This window comes from Equus caballus, chromosome 16 (assembly GCF_041296265.1).
Source record: "Equus caballus isolate H_3958 breed thoroughbred chromosome 16, TB-T2T, whole genome shotgun sequence".
NCBI classification, from domain to species: domain Eukaryota; kingdom Metazoa; phylum Chordata; class Mammalia; order Perissodactyla; family Equidae; genus Equus; species Equus caballus.
Window position 1 is genome coordinate 96,074,850 of NC_091699.1, and position 17,373 is coordinate 96,092,222.

A 17,373-nucleotide genomic window follows, 5' to 3' on the forward strand; every position below is an offset into this window, starting at 1 on the left:
TCCTAGCAGGGTTCTGGCCAGACCTGCCTTTTCTTATTCCCTTTCTTAAAGAGTCTAAGTGCCATCAGCCTTCAGGAGCTGGGAGAGGGTGGGCGCAGGTGTAAACCATGGCGTCAGGAGCTGCATTCCCTGCATCCAGAGTTTACATTTGCTACTTGGTAGTCGTGTGACCTTTGGCGACTTGACACCCTATGCCTCCGATTCCTCAGAAGCATATTTACCTCACTGGGTGGTTGTGCATCTTAAATAAGTTGATACATGTAAAGGACTTATGGAATTTTAGGGCACACATTAAGGAGCATATATATATTGGCTGTTATTCTATCTTAGTTTTATGTAGACGTTTTCTAATGTCTATCCTCTTCAAGGTAAACTTGCAATACAGAAATAAATGAAAAGCAGAACTCATGTTGCAGTTTTAACGAAGTGTTCATGGGTTCTAGCCCTGGACCTGTAGAGCCTGGTTCTGATCACTTGTGAGCTCCATGACCTTAAACACATGATGTAACTTGACTTAGCCTCATTCTCCTCGTTTGTGAATGGAACAGTAATAAACCTGATCTGTAGTTGCTGTGAAGATTAACTGGGAATGGAAAGAAAAGGAACTTATCAGTTTTATCAAAACTGGAACGAACTATAGAGGCAAAGAAGTCATTGCTCTTCCTGTGAAATACAGTTCCTGAGGCCTGATATTTCCCCATCTTGGGAGTGTTGTAAAGATTATGAAAACATTAGCATTTGCAAAGACTGATTCTATGCCAGGAAGGCAGATAGAATATTATGAAAGAAATGACCAAAATTGCAGGATGGCATTTATTTTATATGGTAACATCCTTTCTTTCATTAACAGGAAATTTTAGGGCAATCCGCTTGCTTATTAGGAGTGGGAAGGGTGATGAAAATTTAAAAAGGATTCATCAAGGCGTTCTTGTAATAAAGCAAATCACTAATTACCTCTTTTCCAGAGAGTTAGAAGCTTAGAATTTCATAGTAGCAGTATATTTATCACCTTGTTGGGGAGCAGATTTTAAGCATGATCACAGGAAAACACCTGTTCTGACACCGTGTGGGAAAGGCACAAGCATACGGGCGAACTCTGTGTAGGTGTCGAGTGAACAAGAATGCTTTGGCTAGCATCTTGCAAGGAGTTGGGTCTAAATGGTCTGCTCCAGCTTCTGCTGCTGCTGCTGCTGCTCATATTGCTGGGAAGGAGAAGTGGCTGACCTGGCGTATCCTTTACTCTTGGTGCTGCAGCAGCCACTCAGGAAATGTTGTTTAAGGGGAACCTTCTGGAACCTTTTCATGGCACCATGGCAAGAAGAAGCCGTATCTTATCTATTGAAGATAAAGCATGGAGTTGGCTAATGGATGCTGGTGAGTGACTAAGCACGTGGGGAGCTAGTTCACTGAGCTGTCTTTGGGCAGGCTGCTCTGTCGAGGGCTGAGATGGCATCCATGGGAAAACGGCCTCTGATGTTCTGAACGTCAGAATGCTCTTTTAGGGAGAAATCATAGATTTAACCCTAGTGACCTCATCTGTGATCCTGTTTATGTTCCACAGATAAAGTTCATGTTTATTCCCAGCTGTAGTACTTGAAGGTCCTAGCCCTGAAGTTTGTTAGGTACCATAGCATGTGGAGCATAGTTTCCCAGGTCATTTCTTAGTCACTACTTAATCTTTACTCTTGTACCCACAATGATTAAAAAAAAGACTTTCTAGTATATGAAAGCAATTATTCCTCCTTTCAATTCTAAATGAGCACCTCCTTTTTGCACTACAGTAAAGTATAGGATTTTAAATTAAGAAATTATTTATATGTATAAGTCTTGCCAGGAATATTCTTTTCAATTCAAGATAATTCTATAAGCAAATTAGTAAGATATTGATTATATTAGATAGTTGCACAGGATGAATTTTGACATATGCAATAAAAAACTTCTTTGCTAATGTATTTATGTACCAGTACAAGGTAGTTTCCTTGAGCAAGTTTCTTTTCTTTTTTTTTTATTGAGGAATATTAGCGCTGAGCTAATGTCTACCACCAATCCTCCTCTTTTTGCTGAGGAAGATTGGCCCTAAGCTAACATTTGTGCCCATCTTCCTCTGTTTTTATATGTGGGACACTTGCCACGGTATGGCTTGGTAAACAGTGCATAGGTCTGCACCCTGGGATCTGAACCGGTGAACTCCAGGCTGCCAAAGTGGAGCGCAGGAACTTAACCGCTCCACCAATGGGCTGGCTCCTTGAGCAAGTTTCTTTATAAGTAAAGTGAATAATCTGAATGAGCTATCTCAATTTTTCTCACTCTAAAATTTTCTTACTCTAAAATTTTCTGTCCCCAACGTAGAGGCCCTTTTTGACAAAGCCTACTGTGTGGTTTGAAATATATATCTTTTCCACCTTATAATCCGTGACAGACGTGAATATGTGCCAATTAATAGTTTACCTGTGTCTTTCATGAAAAGATTGGAAGAAATAGAAATACTGTTTTTCATAGAGGTGTAGACCAAATTTTCCTAGAATAGTTAATGTTAGTAGGTATTCCATAAAAAAAGCAGGCAGTTAAGTTCAGGCATTTACAGTGTCGTAATAGAGGTTCTTATTTAATTTTATTTTAACTTTTAAGAACTTTATTTGACAATACCCCCCCACACCCTGACACACACACACACGCTTTTTGAGGAGTTCCATTTCACACATGGCACCACTGTTCAGCCAATAAACATTTATCGAGTGCCTAGTATGTTGCTAGGCTAACTAGCTGCAGGGGGACAATTGTGAGCACATTTGTCAAAAATTTCTCCCTGTGATGCTTCACAACAGGGAAACACTGGTTTAGAGGACCCAATCTTACTCCTTTAGTAAGATACTTTAGTAGCAATATGTTTATTTTTTAAAAGCCAGTACCGACTTTTCTATTTCCACTGAAAATAATCCTTCCATACCATATCATCTGAAGGGCTTTGTGAGTGGATGGACTCCACAATTTCACACCGGCAACGCTTATTCACTTTCTTGTCTTCTCATCCACGGTGGTTTTTTTTGTTTTAGTTTTTGTTCTTTAGATTGTTGAAACTGATTTTCATGAGTGGGATTGAGAACACAGGTCAGAAAAACAAACTGTGATTGATTTTTTATATTTTATTTGAAGTCAGACTGTTACATTAAAAAAAGTCAACCTCCATGTAGTTCCTTCTGTAGGGGATCATTCAGTCTTTGCTTATCTAAACCTGTTGTATTGACCTTATTATGTTTTAAAAAATAAAGTTTTAGTTTAAACCAACGTGGAAACTTAGGCACTGTTTATACAATGAAAGTATTTTTAAAGGGAAATTCAGATGCCTTACCCTCTTGCCTTATAAAATCCCAGTTCTCTCGAATTTAAAATACTAGCTGCCTAGGCAGCCCTTTGTATTTTCTAGTATAAGGTTATTTCATTTTATAAAAATGCCTGACCCTTAGTGACTTACTGGACATCAGTGAGTTTTCCTGAGCAAGAACTGCTTTTATTGCATCTTATTAACATTGTGTGTGTGTTTGTGTATTTTTCCCTGTTGGAGGTTAGGGATGGAAAGCAACCTTACCCAGGACAAGATTATTTGACACCAAATAAAATAGATTATTATTACTGTTTCCCTTAACTTGGATTTAAAAATATATATAAGTAAATACCGGAAGTCAAGAGGTACACACACATACCTGCTGTTGGGCGGTAGAGTTTCTTCTCATTTAGTTCTAACACAAGTATAAAATACTATGCATGCTTAATTTGATTCTAGTCTTGAAAAAGTGACAGTTCCTAATGAGCCTGATCAGTTTTATTTTGATACATGTGAGGGATGATTAAAGATCGGCAGAGTTTATATTTAGTCTCTGACTTGATTCTGTCCAGCTCATTAAAGCAAAATTGTCTTAGGGTCTGTCTCTTGTAGCTGTTTAATATTTAATATTCAGTGGGCTCCTTGAGATGTCGTCCTGAGGGCTTGTGAGCAGCTGAAAAGCTGTGAATAGTGGTTGACAAGCTGGGAGCATCTCCACTGAAAACCTGATGTTCTGAAGCCCAGGTTCAGGAGAATCTTAGTGAGCAGTTTGTCCGGCAGCGCATTGAAACCTGCCCAGTTAATCACACTTTCCCTTCTCGCTCCTCTTCTCTTTTCCCCCTTTCTTCTGTCTCTCCCTCTTCTTATCTCTGAGCACTTGGTTCACTTGCGTCTTTTTCTTCATTTTTTCTTCTCTTATTGAACTCCTTCTGTCTCCCTCATCTGATCACAATAGAAAGTGACGTATTTGATAAATGTGTGTTGTGTTTCAAAAGCAAATTAAATTGTTTTTCAGTTTAAAAATCAGCTGAGTTTAACCTTCTCTATCTTTCCGTTTTCTCCTCCACTAATGGACAACTTTGCCCCTTAACCTCTGTGGGCTTGGGGATCAGCTCCCTGTGACTTTCTACGTTTGTAAGTTTCCCTCCGTTAATGTAAGTGTTATGATGACAGGATTTAGGGGTGTGATGTCACGTATCAGATCTTAACCTCCGTACAGCAGGCACACTGTAATATGTCTCCCTTCCTTTCCTCTCTAGACCTGGGCTCCAGCCCCTCCTCAGCTGTGTTTCTGGCTTTCTCATGGGGCGCGAGGTTGGCCTGTCCTGCGTGCCGTGTTGCATTTCCCCACTGCTTCTTGTGTCCTGTTGGGGTATTGGGGTGATTCTTTCCAAGCAGTAGCTGGGCTCTGCTGGTTCCCCAGGGTCTCGCGCTGCGCGGATGTCTCTCCACCTCCTCCGCCCTGTCCACTGACAGACCCTTGGGTTCCTTGATGGCTGCCTCTAAACTCTCGGAGGGCGGGAACATTCCTCCCCCTGCTGCTACGATTGAGCCCGTGCTGGGTACCACGTTGCTCTCTACACTTGCTTTCAGTTGTTAAGGCTTCCCGAGCTTTGGCTGTGCCTCAGCGAGCCTGCTGTCGAAACCCTGAAGCTCTCCTGGCCTCCACACTCAGTGGTAGCAGCAGGTGTTGGAATTTCTCCAAGCCCCTAAGACCTGGGAGCAAGAGACTGGCTGTTTGACCTAGACCTCAGGACTTTCCAAAGCACCAGGAAACCTCTCCAGAAGATATGGAAAGGTAAGATTCCGATTTCTCCAGGTAGCTCTTCTAGAAGCCAAAAAAACCCCCTGCAGCCCTGGGCTTACCGTAGACTAATAGCTGAAGAGTGTCCTTGGGGAACGCTGGGTTTGGTGATAGAGCCAAAATAGGAGTTTTGAAGTGGCGACGCTACTTATTGAAAACGTATCTTTTAGAAATTTGGTGTGATACTCACATTTTTATTCTACTTTATTTATATTAAACTTGGCATTGAGTAGATTTTTTTGAAAATATTTTTTCCATTCTTTGAATTGGAATCTAGGACGCAGCCCTTTCTTCTTTGTCACGATCTGCATTGTGTATCTGGTAAGACAAAAATTGAGAAACAAAACAGTTAAAAATGAAATAGAAATTCTTTATTTTTCCAAATGCCTGTATTTTATTTACCTCTCTGTTAATGTTCAAAACCAGAAATACTAAATGAATGTATCCTCAAATTTTTAAAAATCAAATTCTTAAGTCCATAATTAATTCAAAAGGAGCAGGAAGAGCAGCTCCTCTCGTGGTCCTGCTAGGGTACCTTATAGTCCTTTGTCAACAGTGACCGATTGGCATTCTAAATGTAGCGGGCTATTATCTTTTAGGGCTTTATTTTCAGGTTTTTAAAAAAGGAGATTACTCTCTGCCCCTGTCTTTTGGGGAAAAAATCATTCCACGTGGGCTCAAATAACCTGGATGAAGGACGTCTGTGGGGTCTTCTGTGCACGGAGGAGGCTGGGAGGGAACACCAGCAGCATCTGGGAGTGACTCAGCACAGGGCATCTCTCCAGCATCATTGCCTCCGTGACAGCTGTTCTTCATTCATACGCTTTACTCTCTCCCCTGCCTCCATTCGCAGGCATGAGTCTGTGAAGTGGTATTAAGACACCTCTTCTGTATGAGATCTTTGGTGGCCTTCCAATCAATTCATGCCTTCTTTTTTTTCCCCTTTGTTCTCTTTTCAATACGGATTTAATCTCTTAATTGATTCCCTGCAGTTGGAGTCAAGGCTGTTTGCTGTCACCTTGAAACTCTTTCATGTCAATAAGCAAAAATGTAACTGAGATTTTAAAAATGAAAAAGAAGAATGTTTACTAATAGCTGTACAAAATGAGAACTAAGATTTATCTTTGATAGTGCTTATTTACGATGCTTATTTTTAAAACTGAAATATCTTCAACTTGGAAATATCCAAGTTTTATCCCCTCTAGACCTCAAAGTACGTGTAAATAGAATGTTTTGAAGTTTTTCTGGTGCTTTAAACTGAGTGATTTCATATGTAAAAACAGAGAAGGGAGATTTTAATGCTTTAATTCTTAACATTTATAATGAGCTTAAAATTTTTGAAAATGCATGGCACAGTCTGAAGCTAGGAGTTTGCATTGTTCTCCAGTTGGCATTTAGAGTGCATTTTCCCTTTTTTATTTATCTAGAATTCTTACATTTCACTGGGACAAGAAATGAAACAGAAAATATATATGTGTGTATATATATATAATTTTTAAATGATTTAATTAAATATTAATATGGAGTGAACTTGGGCATTTATTAAATTACTTTGAAACTTTAAAATTACTTAAAAATATTTTTAATGGAACATAGTGAATTAACGGTATTTGTTGTATTTAATGTTTTATGGACAAAGTAACTTCACATAAGCAGGACATAATACAGGAATATTTAGTCTCGTGATTGCTCTTTTAGGGCATAGAGAAAAGGTACATGATATCCTAAAATAGTGTTGTCATACAGATCCTAGCAACTATCTGAATAGAAAATCTGTTGAATAGATAATAGAATGACCCTTTTACAGATAAGAAAACAGAGGACTGAAAATTCACAATTTCTTAAGCCCAGACCCAAGATCAGCATCCAAGTCACTGAATTCTAATCTGGTCACTTGCCTCTATGCACTGCTATTTATTTCAGTTTACTATCTTGTAAATATGGCAATTTTCTGAAAATTTAACTTCTTAAAATTAAAAAGATTAGACCTATGTGCATATATAAGCAGTTCACTTTCTGTTTCTAAGCAAAAATTTTTAATTGACCTCCACTGTTTCCAAAATTGAAGAATTCCTCAGCTTGCATCTTTAAAGATACCTGTTTATTTGTGGCATCTTGGAAGTGGGAAGAATGCACATTCCCTGTGCTACAGTAATTATATTTGTGTGAAATTATTTGATATATTTATTAATTAAATGATTTCTGCTTGGCTGACTTAGAATTATTACTTCGAACTCTAAATTTTCCCTGACTTTGTTGGATATCTACCATCATTTAATAGGACCATGCTCGGGCTCCTTTGTAATGTGATTCTTTGGGAGGTATGATTGTAATCCAGCCCCCTTGCATGATGTCCAAGGTGGACTCAAGATCCAAAATGGACCTAGGTGAAAAATGTGTGCAAAACCAAGAATGTAAATTCTGAATTCTCTTTTTAGGAAGTTCAATTTGAAAAATAGTTGGGGTACTTTTGGAATAGGAATTTGTAACACATCAGAAAAAATGCGAAGTACTTATTCTCTGAGGGTCTTAGAAGTCTTAGGCTAGTTCTCAAAATAAGGTCTTCATCCCAATCATAGTGACCTCTGAGTGTTTCTGCCATCAGTCAACTCATAAAACTCATTTCCCGCTGTTTCCTCTTTCCCATCTATTCCTTGTCCATTCTTGGAGAGTCTGAGAGCTGTCCAGACTGGTGGGATATGAGCAGAGTATTTACAATAGATATTGGGAAATGTCAAATATGTGATATATTTTTTTGATATATTTTCTTTGTTGTGACAAGTAAATAAAGGCTCCCAGTCTCATTAGACGTATCCATGTAGGAAAGAAAGAAGAGCCAGATCTGCACTTGCTCAAAGCAACCAAAATTAGAGGACAGTTCTAGGAATGAGACAGGATGCTGACATTTTTTATACTTTTAGGGGAGTTTTACACTTCAAAAATAAAATATTCGTGTTCATTATTTTGTTGTGTGGAATTAAAGGCTTGCTGAATCAGAATTATTCAAAATTAAAATGATCTCTTTAGTTAATTATAATTTATTGATTACCTACTACTTCCAGTCCCATTACAACAATTATCTCATCTATTCTTCACAAAAACGCCTGGAGGTTTGTAGTGTTATTATTTTACCCTTGCAAATGAGGCAGCTGAGGCCGAGAGAAGTTGAATAACCTGCCCAAGATGGCACAACTGGACACAAGGATTCAAACCCGGGGCGTATGGCTGCAGGGGCCTGCCATGGAGGTCCTTGTTAGTTGTAACCCCTGGCAGTGAGTGCTGGTTTCCAAATTCAGTCTCCACCCTTTCCATGGCCGGGTGCCATCACGGTGCGTGTGCCCAAACCTCCGACCCCGTCTGGGCTGACGCTCACTCACTGGTTATTTGACCTTGGAGAGGTTACTTATCCCCTCTCAGTGGTAGTCCCACCCACTCTTGAATATGAATAATATCATCTCCTTGTCTGGGTTTTTATGAAGATTTAGTTTAATTTAATGAGACAGTGTGTACCAAGCACTTAGCACAGTGGCGAGCATGCAGAAAGTAGCCGGTAAGTGGCTGATGATGTTACGTAATCTTCCCAAGGTCAGACCCAAGCCTGTCTGACTGGAAAACTAGACGAAACAAGAACACACACACACATACACACTTTCCACAGGGAGCAGCCCCAGCCACGGATCCACAGCACAAACTCATGCCCTCTGCACTCTGGCACTGCCTCTCACCACTAGCCATCCCTTTTGTGATCAATAAATCATGATGTTGTGTATGCTGACAGGAGGGGTTAAATGATTTAGGGGAAACTCTAGGAGAAGGGCTTCCAAGGATTGGAGTCCCAGCCCCATTGCCTACATACAAACTGTGTGATGTTAGGCAAGTTATGTAACCCATCCAGGGTTCTTTATCTATGGTGTATAAAGCCAATAACAGTATCTATTCTATTGGGTTACTGTGGGCAGTATGTGATATAAATTAAAAAAGCTCCAGTAAATGACTTTTATTAATAATTGGTAGACATACAAACATTTCTTTAAAAAATACATTATGTTCACAGAATGAAACACATGGTTTGTGAAAATCAGAAACCCATAGAGTTTTAGAGATGGATAGGATCCTGGTAATTAGATAAGCTTCCGTTCTCCAAGAATCTCTATGCTTTCTCTGTCACAGCCATTATACCTCAGGGGCAAGCCAATGGCGAAAGGGGGGAAAAAGGCGTCAAAGGTCAGAACTGACCCAAATATGGGTGGTTGTACCATCAGGAAGGCAGGTGGACCTCTTGTCTGGGCTGATGTCAGTGGCTGGCATCGAGGTCACCACTTGATGGGAATAGCCCTGGGTAAGCAGATGGTAGGGTTCTCGTTCTTGTGTTCTTTCTCTTTTGAACCAGAGCCCAAACCAGCAGCTGGGGCTCAGGTCCTCGAGAGTGAGTCAGCCTGGGCTGCGTTGAGTGTCAGGGGTCAGCCTGACAGGAGGGATTTCTTAAATTCTTGCTGCTGAAGTGTCTGCCCTCCCTGACTAGATTCTCGACTCCTTGAGATCAGGGAGGTTTATTTTACTTATTTGCAATGCCTTGGAGAGGGTCGGGGAAAGAGTGGGCACTCAATGCACGTTTGATAATTAAATAATAGAATTTAAGTTCCAGAAATGGGACAGAAGAACTCCTTTAAGGAAATCGTGGCCACCAAAGGCATCAGAAAACAAGGCTGCAGTGCTGGAAGCATAGGACACCCTGGGCCTCCCTGGTGGGGGCGGGGGCGGTTGCACAGGGGTGGAAGGGAAGGGTTAAGGCGGACCCTAGGGGTCGGCTAGGGAACTGAACCTACGTGATTTTTGTCATGACTGCGTTAGGGACCTGGCAGAACTGAAATGGTCAGTGTAGCCTGATTGATGAATGTAGGAAAAAAGTATTCCAAATTGTTTATAAAACTTTTCAAGCAGAGGACAAATTTAAAGAATCGAAAGCTGTTGGAATCCATTTACATTCTTTTTTCATATAGTTAAAAATGATATTTCTGGTACTAAAACCTCAATTTTGGTACTAGAGACTTGGGGAAGAATGTATCTGTAAATATGTCATTGATGTATATACACTTATATGAAGAAGTTATCAAAATATGGTTTTAATATGTAACATTATAAAATTATAATTTGTAACATATGAACATAAAGTGAGGAGCTTGTGCAGATGACGTGGGAAGTCAGGGTGTAATTCTTAAAGCTGAAACATTTGTGCAGGACGATTGGTGAAACGTTCAGTTTTTTTTTAATTTTAAGTCTTACTACTCTTTTGATGTGTATTCCCCAAAATAAGATGAAAGCATCTTTCAATCAAAGTCTATATTAAAAACATAGAACACATTAAAAAGAACAAAGAAAATTAAGTGTGCTTAGTGTCAAGCCTAACAGTTTACATTGATGCTTAAATTGCCATAACGGTGTTTTTAGGTAATCCAAGCGAGGATTCTAGGTCCTGGGCCAGAAATGGTAGCGCCCTGTATCCAAACCCAGGATCTTCTGTGCTGGCACCTGGAAGACAGTTGCTTAGAAATTTCAGCTAAGAGTTAAAATCAAACCAAATGTTTCCATGAGCACTTGTGTCTCTTTAATTTGAAAAAGACCACATGTTACAGTAGTGCTTCTGTTATATTACGATAGTTGGAACTTTCCAGGGGATCTCAAGAACAGATTCTTAAATCACGTGCTAACTTATCACACGTTTTTAAAATTTTGCTTTAAAAAACACACATGGATGTGAAAGTAAACAAAATTGAGTCTGAAAATGGAAAAATAATCACTAACAGGTGTATCTTGTTTTGTAGAAAGGGAGTTCCTCTGCTTTCGTTTTCAACTGTGCCTGTAAGCCTGCCCTCTCACTCGCCCGCCGCTGTTCCCACTCTCTGTGTCGACACAAGCATGCCCAGAGAGGGAAAGACACACACACACACAAGCTTTTGCTTTTACCTTAAGACACTTACTCTAGAACAGGAATTGCATGATGTTAACTCTCTATGATTCTGTTTAATCGTTTGCATCTATGGCTGTGCATCTCTGAATTGTACGTGGGTCCAGCATCCTATCTGTGTGACGAAACGCTGCAGTGCTGGGTTTTTTCCTGTTTCTTATTTCTTAATGGCTGCTTTTAGTTTGTTCTGGCAGTTCGTCATGAGACTTTTAATAGGCAGTAAGTCTGAGATGTCATTGAAGCAGTGCGTGCTGACTAACGGAAGCTGAACTCACAGTAAAACCCCTCACAGGTGAGGTCGCTTAGATGACCGGAGGACTCGCCCTTCTCCTCCAGCCCTCGCCCTGGACATGTTCTTTGCAGTTTAATCTGTTCTGTTTTCCCCTTTTAAAAACATAAGAGGCAGCGGTACAAATAAAAGCCATGGGATCTCTTCCAACGGAGAATTTTGTCTACAGAAATACAGTGTCAATGCTGAGAGAGAAAATGGTGTAGACAGAGTGAGCGGTGTTTGTGCTCATCCCCAGTCTTGTTTTCCTACCTGGCAGTTGGCCTTTGATGTGTGAATTTTTAAAAGAATCTTTCAATTAGAAAAAAAAGAAGTTTTCCACAGGGAACACGCTAAACAAATATTTTTAAAAACCTGTTTTTATTGAGATGGATGGCTGTAGAGTTAAACCATTATGTATATAAATATGTGTGTGTACAACACATTAGACATAATGTGCAGAGACTGATAACTTGCACACCCTTTCTGAGTAGAATGGCAAACATACTAGTGTAGCCTGGTGGTTAAGAGCGTCTGCTCTGGAGTCACATGGGATGGGCTCAGACCCCAGCTCTGCCACCTACTACTGTTGGTGCATCTTTGGGTGAGTTATTAGACCTCTCTGAGCTTCAGATAGCTAATCTTTATAATGGGGTTAGTAATAGAGCTATAGGACTGTTTTGAGGATTAAACAGATTAATAAGCCATTAATTAATAAATTAATAAGCAATTAGATTGTTAATAAACCATAAATGAAACGATTAATGAATAAATAATAAAACATTTAGAGCGGTGCCTGGCGTACGCTAGGTATTCAGTAGGCTGTTGTTATTGTCTTGCTGTGCCTTTTGTTTTATGCCTGCTTCTCACAGAAGTGGTTAGTTAGCCTCCTGTTTTATGAGGTGGGGCTGATGGGAACTGACAGGCTTAGAAAAAGGTAAAATGGGAAGTCAGGGTGCTTCCTAGCCAAGAGGTCAAATGTCAGAGGTCAAATTCATATGGTAGGATGGGGTCCAAATCTTAGAAAAACTTAAGGATGATTCAGGGAAGGGAGCTAACCTTAAAACAGAAATGATCCGAAGTTGCGTCCTTGGGCAGGGGTGTTCGCAGGCGTCCCTCTGGAAAGCTGGGAGAAGCTTCCTCAGATGATCCACGTCAGTTCTGCCTGTCAGTGTCTCATGTCAGAAATTTCTACCAATATCTATTTAAACTATTCTTTCCTTACTTTAAAAAAATATTCACACCTTTCACAAAAATAAGCCACATTCATTATTTTTAAAAACTTTTATTGTTCTTCTTCCTTTCTTGTTCATTTTCTCCATATTGTTCCATCATTTTCCTGAGAAGAGTTTATTTTACAGGGGTTAACGTGAGAGTTATCATTTTGCAGAATAACCCTGATGTACAGAATAGCCCTGCTGTCCAGGATGACCACATTTTCCTGGGATAATTCCCATTTCGTTTTCTATTAGACATTGTAGTCACTTTTTTGAAGTTAGGAAAATGCGGTCCTACAGTTATGTTTGACAAGGTCGGGAGGACCATTAAAGCGACCGTTATCATCCACAGCAAAAAGCGAAGGTTGCCCTAGAGGAAAGTCCTGAGCACCTCCGATTAAAAACACTGACATAATGGAGGTTTTGGGGGCTGTTTTAGTGATTCCTGACTGGGCTGGAGACCTCTGACATCCAGTTATCACAGCGGTGGAGGAGACCCCTGCCCGAGGCCCCACACTGCATCTCTCAACAAAATCACTTTGACTTAAGAAAACACATTGTCTATATTGTATTTTCAGAGTCCAGGATGGAGGGGTCAAGCTTATAGTTTCTTTTAGGTAGTTAGTTATAATTTTGGAACTGTGTTGACATATTTTCAAATGAGCATTTAATAAACTCTCCTATAACAGAGAGTTCCTACCTGCGCTATATTAACATTGCTGCATGGAACTAGACCCCTGAGAAAAGGACATCTCAACTCGGGGAAAGTTTGATTTTAGTTTCATTATAGAAGAAAATTATTTTTATTTTATTGCAGTAACATTGGATTATAACACTGTATAGCTTTCAGATGTACATCGTAATATATTTCGAATTCTGTGTAGATTACATCATGTTCACCACCCAAAAACTATGGTCCATCACCTCACAGGTGAGCCTAATCACCCCTGTTGCCCTCTCACCTCCCCCTTTCCCCCTTCCCCTATGGTAACCACCAATCCAATCTCCGTTGCTATGTGTTGTTTGACAAAATCATTTTCAAACATCTTTACTGGGTTGAAAAGTAACAGAGTGAAAAAGAAAGTTAATTATTTAAAAAATACTAATTGAATCGACACTTTATTTTCAATTACAGAACCTCACGTTGAGTTAAAATTATTCCTTAATTATTTTTGTTATAATTTTCCATTTCAAAAATATTTGAAGGTTAGATCTCATGTTTAAGTCTTCGAATTGGCCATTTTCTGGCTGTAACTCAAGTATACCAATTCTTATGGAATGAGACCACTGTCCACTTAGGGTTCGTAGTGTTTTTGGCATTTTTTTTTTTAATGGAAGCCAGGAGCTTTACGACAAAGGAGACTAAAGATCAGCTAAGAAGACCATGGACAAAGCCCTGGACTTCGGGTCCATTACTCTGTTGTGATGGGTCCCTGTTTAATCCCCATGTTACTCTGTGTGTCACGTGTCTTTGGAAGCATGCCCACCATTTTGCCTCCTGGACCAAATGAAATCTCATAGGAAGAATGCACAGCACAGCACCTTTCATAAGCTCAGCTTCGCCTTGTTTGTGAACTAATTAATTTATCTGAAACGCAATAGAAATGCAAATTTAAAAGTATTCGGAGAAAAGTAAATCTTTTCCTGAGTCCTGCCTGCTAATGACACACTTGTATGTTGCTCTCATGATCACTAAAATTGAAAGTATAATTGTTTTTATAATATAATTGATAGTGTAAATTTTAATCTCTTTAGAAGAATAGTGGAGTAGGAGAAAAGAGTCTAAACTCTTCTTTTCCTCAAGATAAGTATAAATTGTAAAAATCAAGATCATATTTAAAATTTATTCTACAATTTTGAGATTGATTTTTGTTGCCCAAAAGAATTTCACAAGAGAGAAAGTGAACATCATGGGAAGAAAGATAAGGTACAGAAAACAAGCATCTGCCTTTAAGGAGCAAATGTATTTTTAACAAACACTAGAGAATATAGAATTTGCTGTATCAACAAAGTGCATTATTTCTTCAAGCAGCTGGATAAGCCAACGTGTGTTTATTGAATAAATGAGTATGTGGTAGTGAAAATCAAAGAGTGATTGAGTACATGACTGAATGGATAAGCTTAGTGGTAACACATTCTTCCTGTTTTTTATTTTTAGGAAATAATACTTATTTTAAAGTATTGCAAAGCATTCATTGAAAAAATTGGGTGAAATTCCTCATGTTCTCCTGTTGGAATGGCCAATTGTTACAGTAGGTTGAGAACCTTTTGTGTTATAAGATGTTGTTTGTATAGGTTGAATTACTCTAAATTTATAGAGCTTGGAGGAATCGGTAGATGAGAAAACACAAATCATAAGCAGAGGGCAGTTAGGACTAGTCTAAAAATAAACATTGGCTCATGAAATCACATCCTAGATAAAAAAGAAGGAAATGGATTTAGAGAATTACAGTGGTTTAGAAAAATTTGGTGTGTTTTTCTATCCTATTTTCAGTTAGTTTTGATGGTAATTGTTGTTAAAGGAACACCACACACTGTATATTTTTAAACATTTAGGCAGCAGCGGCAACACCCATAAATGTATTGGATGTCTTTGCTGTGGAAAAACAACCCTGGGCTTGCCATTATCATGGCAGGTTTTTACCTGCTGGAGCAAAGGGTTGAGGAACCGGGTTAAATATCAGTGTGAAATTAAGGCTCTCTGGAAGTCTCAGGACGTTATGGAGAGCATAGTAAACATTATTACAGCATGGGAACAGAAAGACTGGTTGCAGCAATAAACTGAGGTGGGACTTTGAAGAGAAAGGAAGACAGCCTTTGCTGCCAGAGAAGCCAGCTCCCATCCGCTCAGTCCTGGCTGTCCTGCCGTCTCCTGGGGCTCACTCCGCGGGAATGTGTCCCAGGTACTAAATAGAGTGCTGTGTAAACACACTCTTTAGATATTTGAAAATGCTCAAGTAACAGTTCTGCAGGGGTTACTGTGTAATTATTTCTAGCTGCTGCATTTATTTATCTTGGTACCAATTTATAGAGCTAGTTTTTGACAAGTGTTACCTGCAGTGTCTTGTTTCATAGTTTGAAAAAAGCACATAACATTTAAGAAAAATGCAAACATCAGTGGCTTTATTCAGTGACTAGAACTGGAAACTTATTGCTTACTATTTCATAAATCAGTAGCAGAATGTAACATTATATCTGTGACAGGTTAAAAAACAAAACAAAAAAATGGAAATTTGGACTTCTGAATGAACAGTTTATCAAAACACTAGCTTCTGATTTTATCTGAGCTTTACTGTAGAAAGGTTTTACTATTTCTACAAAGCCTAAAGGAAACCAGTGAACTAGAAAAGCTGAATATCATTTCTGACTAATCTATTAGTCATCCTGATAATAGGAAATTATTTAGTTCCTATTTTTTATAATAGTCCATCTTGAACGATAAAATCGCATAGCCCACTCAAAGGTATTTCAGGAAAATTGCTGTGATGCTTTGGGGAAAAAAGTACTACTTAAAAAGTGGGCACAGTAAGTGTTTTGCATTATGCGACTATTTAAATCACTCATTTCTCAATCTGTAGGAAATCTGTAGCTGAAAATGACCTCAAGGTTTATAGTGTGGGTGATTAGGGATGGGGCATTGCCATTTGCCAAGATAAGAAATGTAGGTGTTAGAATTGCTGTGTTCTTTCTTTTTAGGGAGAATAAGCAGGATTGCATAATTGATGTGGTTGAGGATGCTTGGATTTGCAGTAAAATTATCTCAAAGGCATTCACATAGAACTGACAGTGCTGTGTCATATTCAGAGAGAGGATGTACAGTAAGAAGAAGGAGATAAAGACATCTCAGTGCATCTCTCTCTAATCAGCCGTCAGAAGGGAGAAAAATCAAAGAAAGTGGCAGAGAACAAGCAGATTAATAAATAGTAGGAAAAGGAGAATGGAGCATTATCAAGAAAGGCAAAAGAGAAAAGAAGGAAGTAGTTAATGGTGCTCAGTCCTGCTGAGAGGACCAGAAATGATATGAGGACACTGACTCTGACAGTTAAAAGGATGCTAGTGACCTTGGAGAAAGCCGTTGATCAGAATTGGGAGAGAACACACAGAGTCCTCACTGCAAACCTGATTCCAGGAAGATGAGTCACTAGTAAGTTGCAAGATATGTATGAGGACTCAACAAGTTTAGACAGCCCTGTAAAGAAATTCAGTAATAAAAAGAAGAGAAGTGGGTGTCCGCTGGAGAATTCAGCAGAGAAGATTGTTGCGGAAGAGAGGAGGTTGTAATTTCCATTAAGGGAAGGTACGAGAGTAAGTGGAGAGAAGAAGGAAGATGGGTGGAAGCAGGGATGAGGGAGCACACTATAAAGTAGAGAAGTTGAGAAGGGGTCAACAGAGTGGGTAGAGAGGTTGACCTTAGAGAGGAAGATGAACCAAACACTTCCCGAGTCAGATTAAAGGAGAAGATGCTCAGCCAGTGAGAGCCCTCTCCTTCACGTCACCTCCTCTGTACCTTCAGTTGCATCTTGTTGTCTGGGTGGCTCGCTACCTTCTGCTCACACTCCTTTGCGTATTGCTTTTTAAGTCCTTTAGTTTAACTTTGCTTGCCATATGGTCGCACCTTGACTGTACGTTTTGTGAGAATGGGGCATGTTGTACCCCTGTACACGTTGCTTAATAAGCTCCCTTTTCATGTGATTCCCGCATGTATTTTCAGTAACCCCAAAGGCCAGTGCTTTGGGGGGAGAGGTTTTGCAGCCCAGCCTGTCCGTCGTAGTGCAGGGCTGAAGGCTAATTAGCTGC

General features: G+C 39.5%; 1 protein-coding gene across 50 annotated transcripts in view; it reads left to right on the forward strand.

Moving 5' to 3' along the window:
• Window positions 1-17,373, forward strand: part of MBNL1 (muscleblind like splicing regulator 1) — a 200,187-nt gene that overhangs the window by 83,751 nt on the left and 99,063 nt on the right. For 6 of the 50 annotated variants that reach the window (XM_023621132.2, XM_070239158.1, XM_070239162.1 and 3 more), the window contains one exon: window positions 1,255-1,374. The exons of the other annotated variants lie outside the window; for them this stretch is intronic. In XM_023621132.2, the coding sequence (XP_023476900.1) occupies window positions 1,369-1,374 (6 nt within the window). In that variant the 5' untranslated portion in view covers window positions 1,255-1,368. The remainder of the gene's footprint in view (window positions 1-1,254; window positions 1,375-17,373) is intronic. 50 annotated transcript variants of the gene reach the window in all.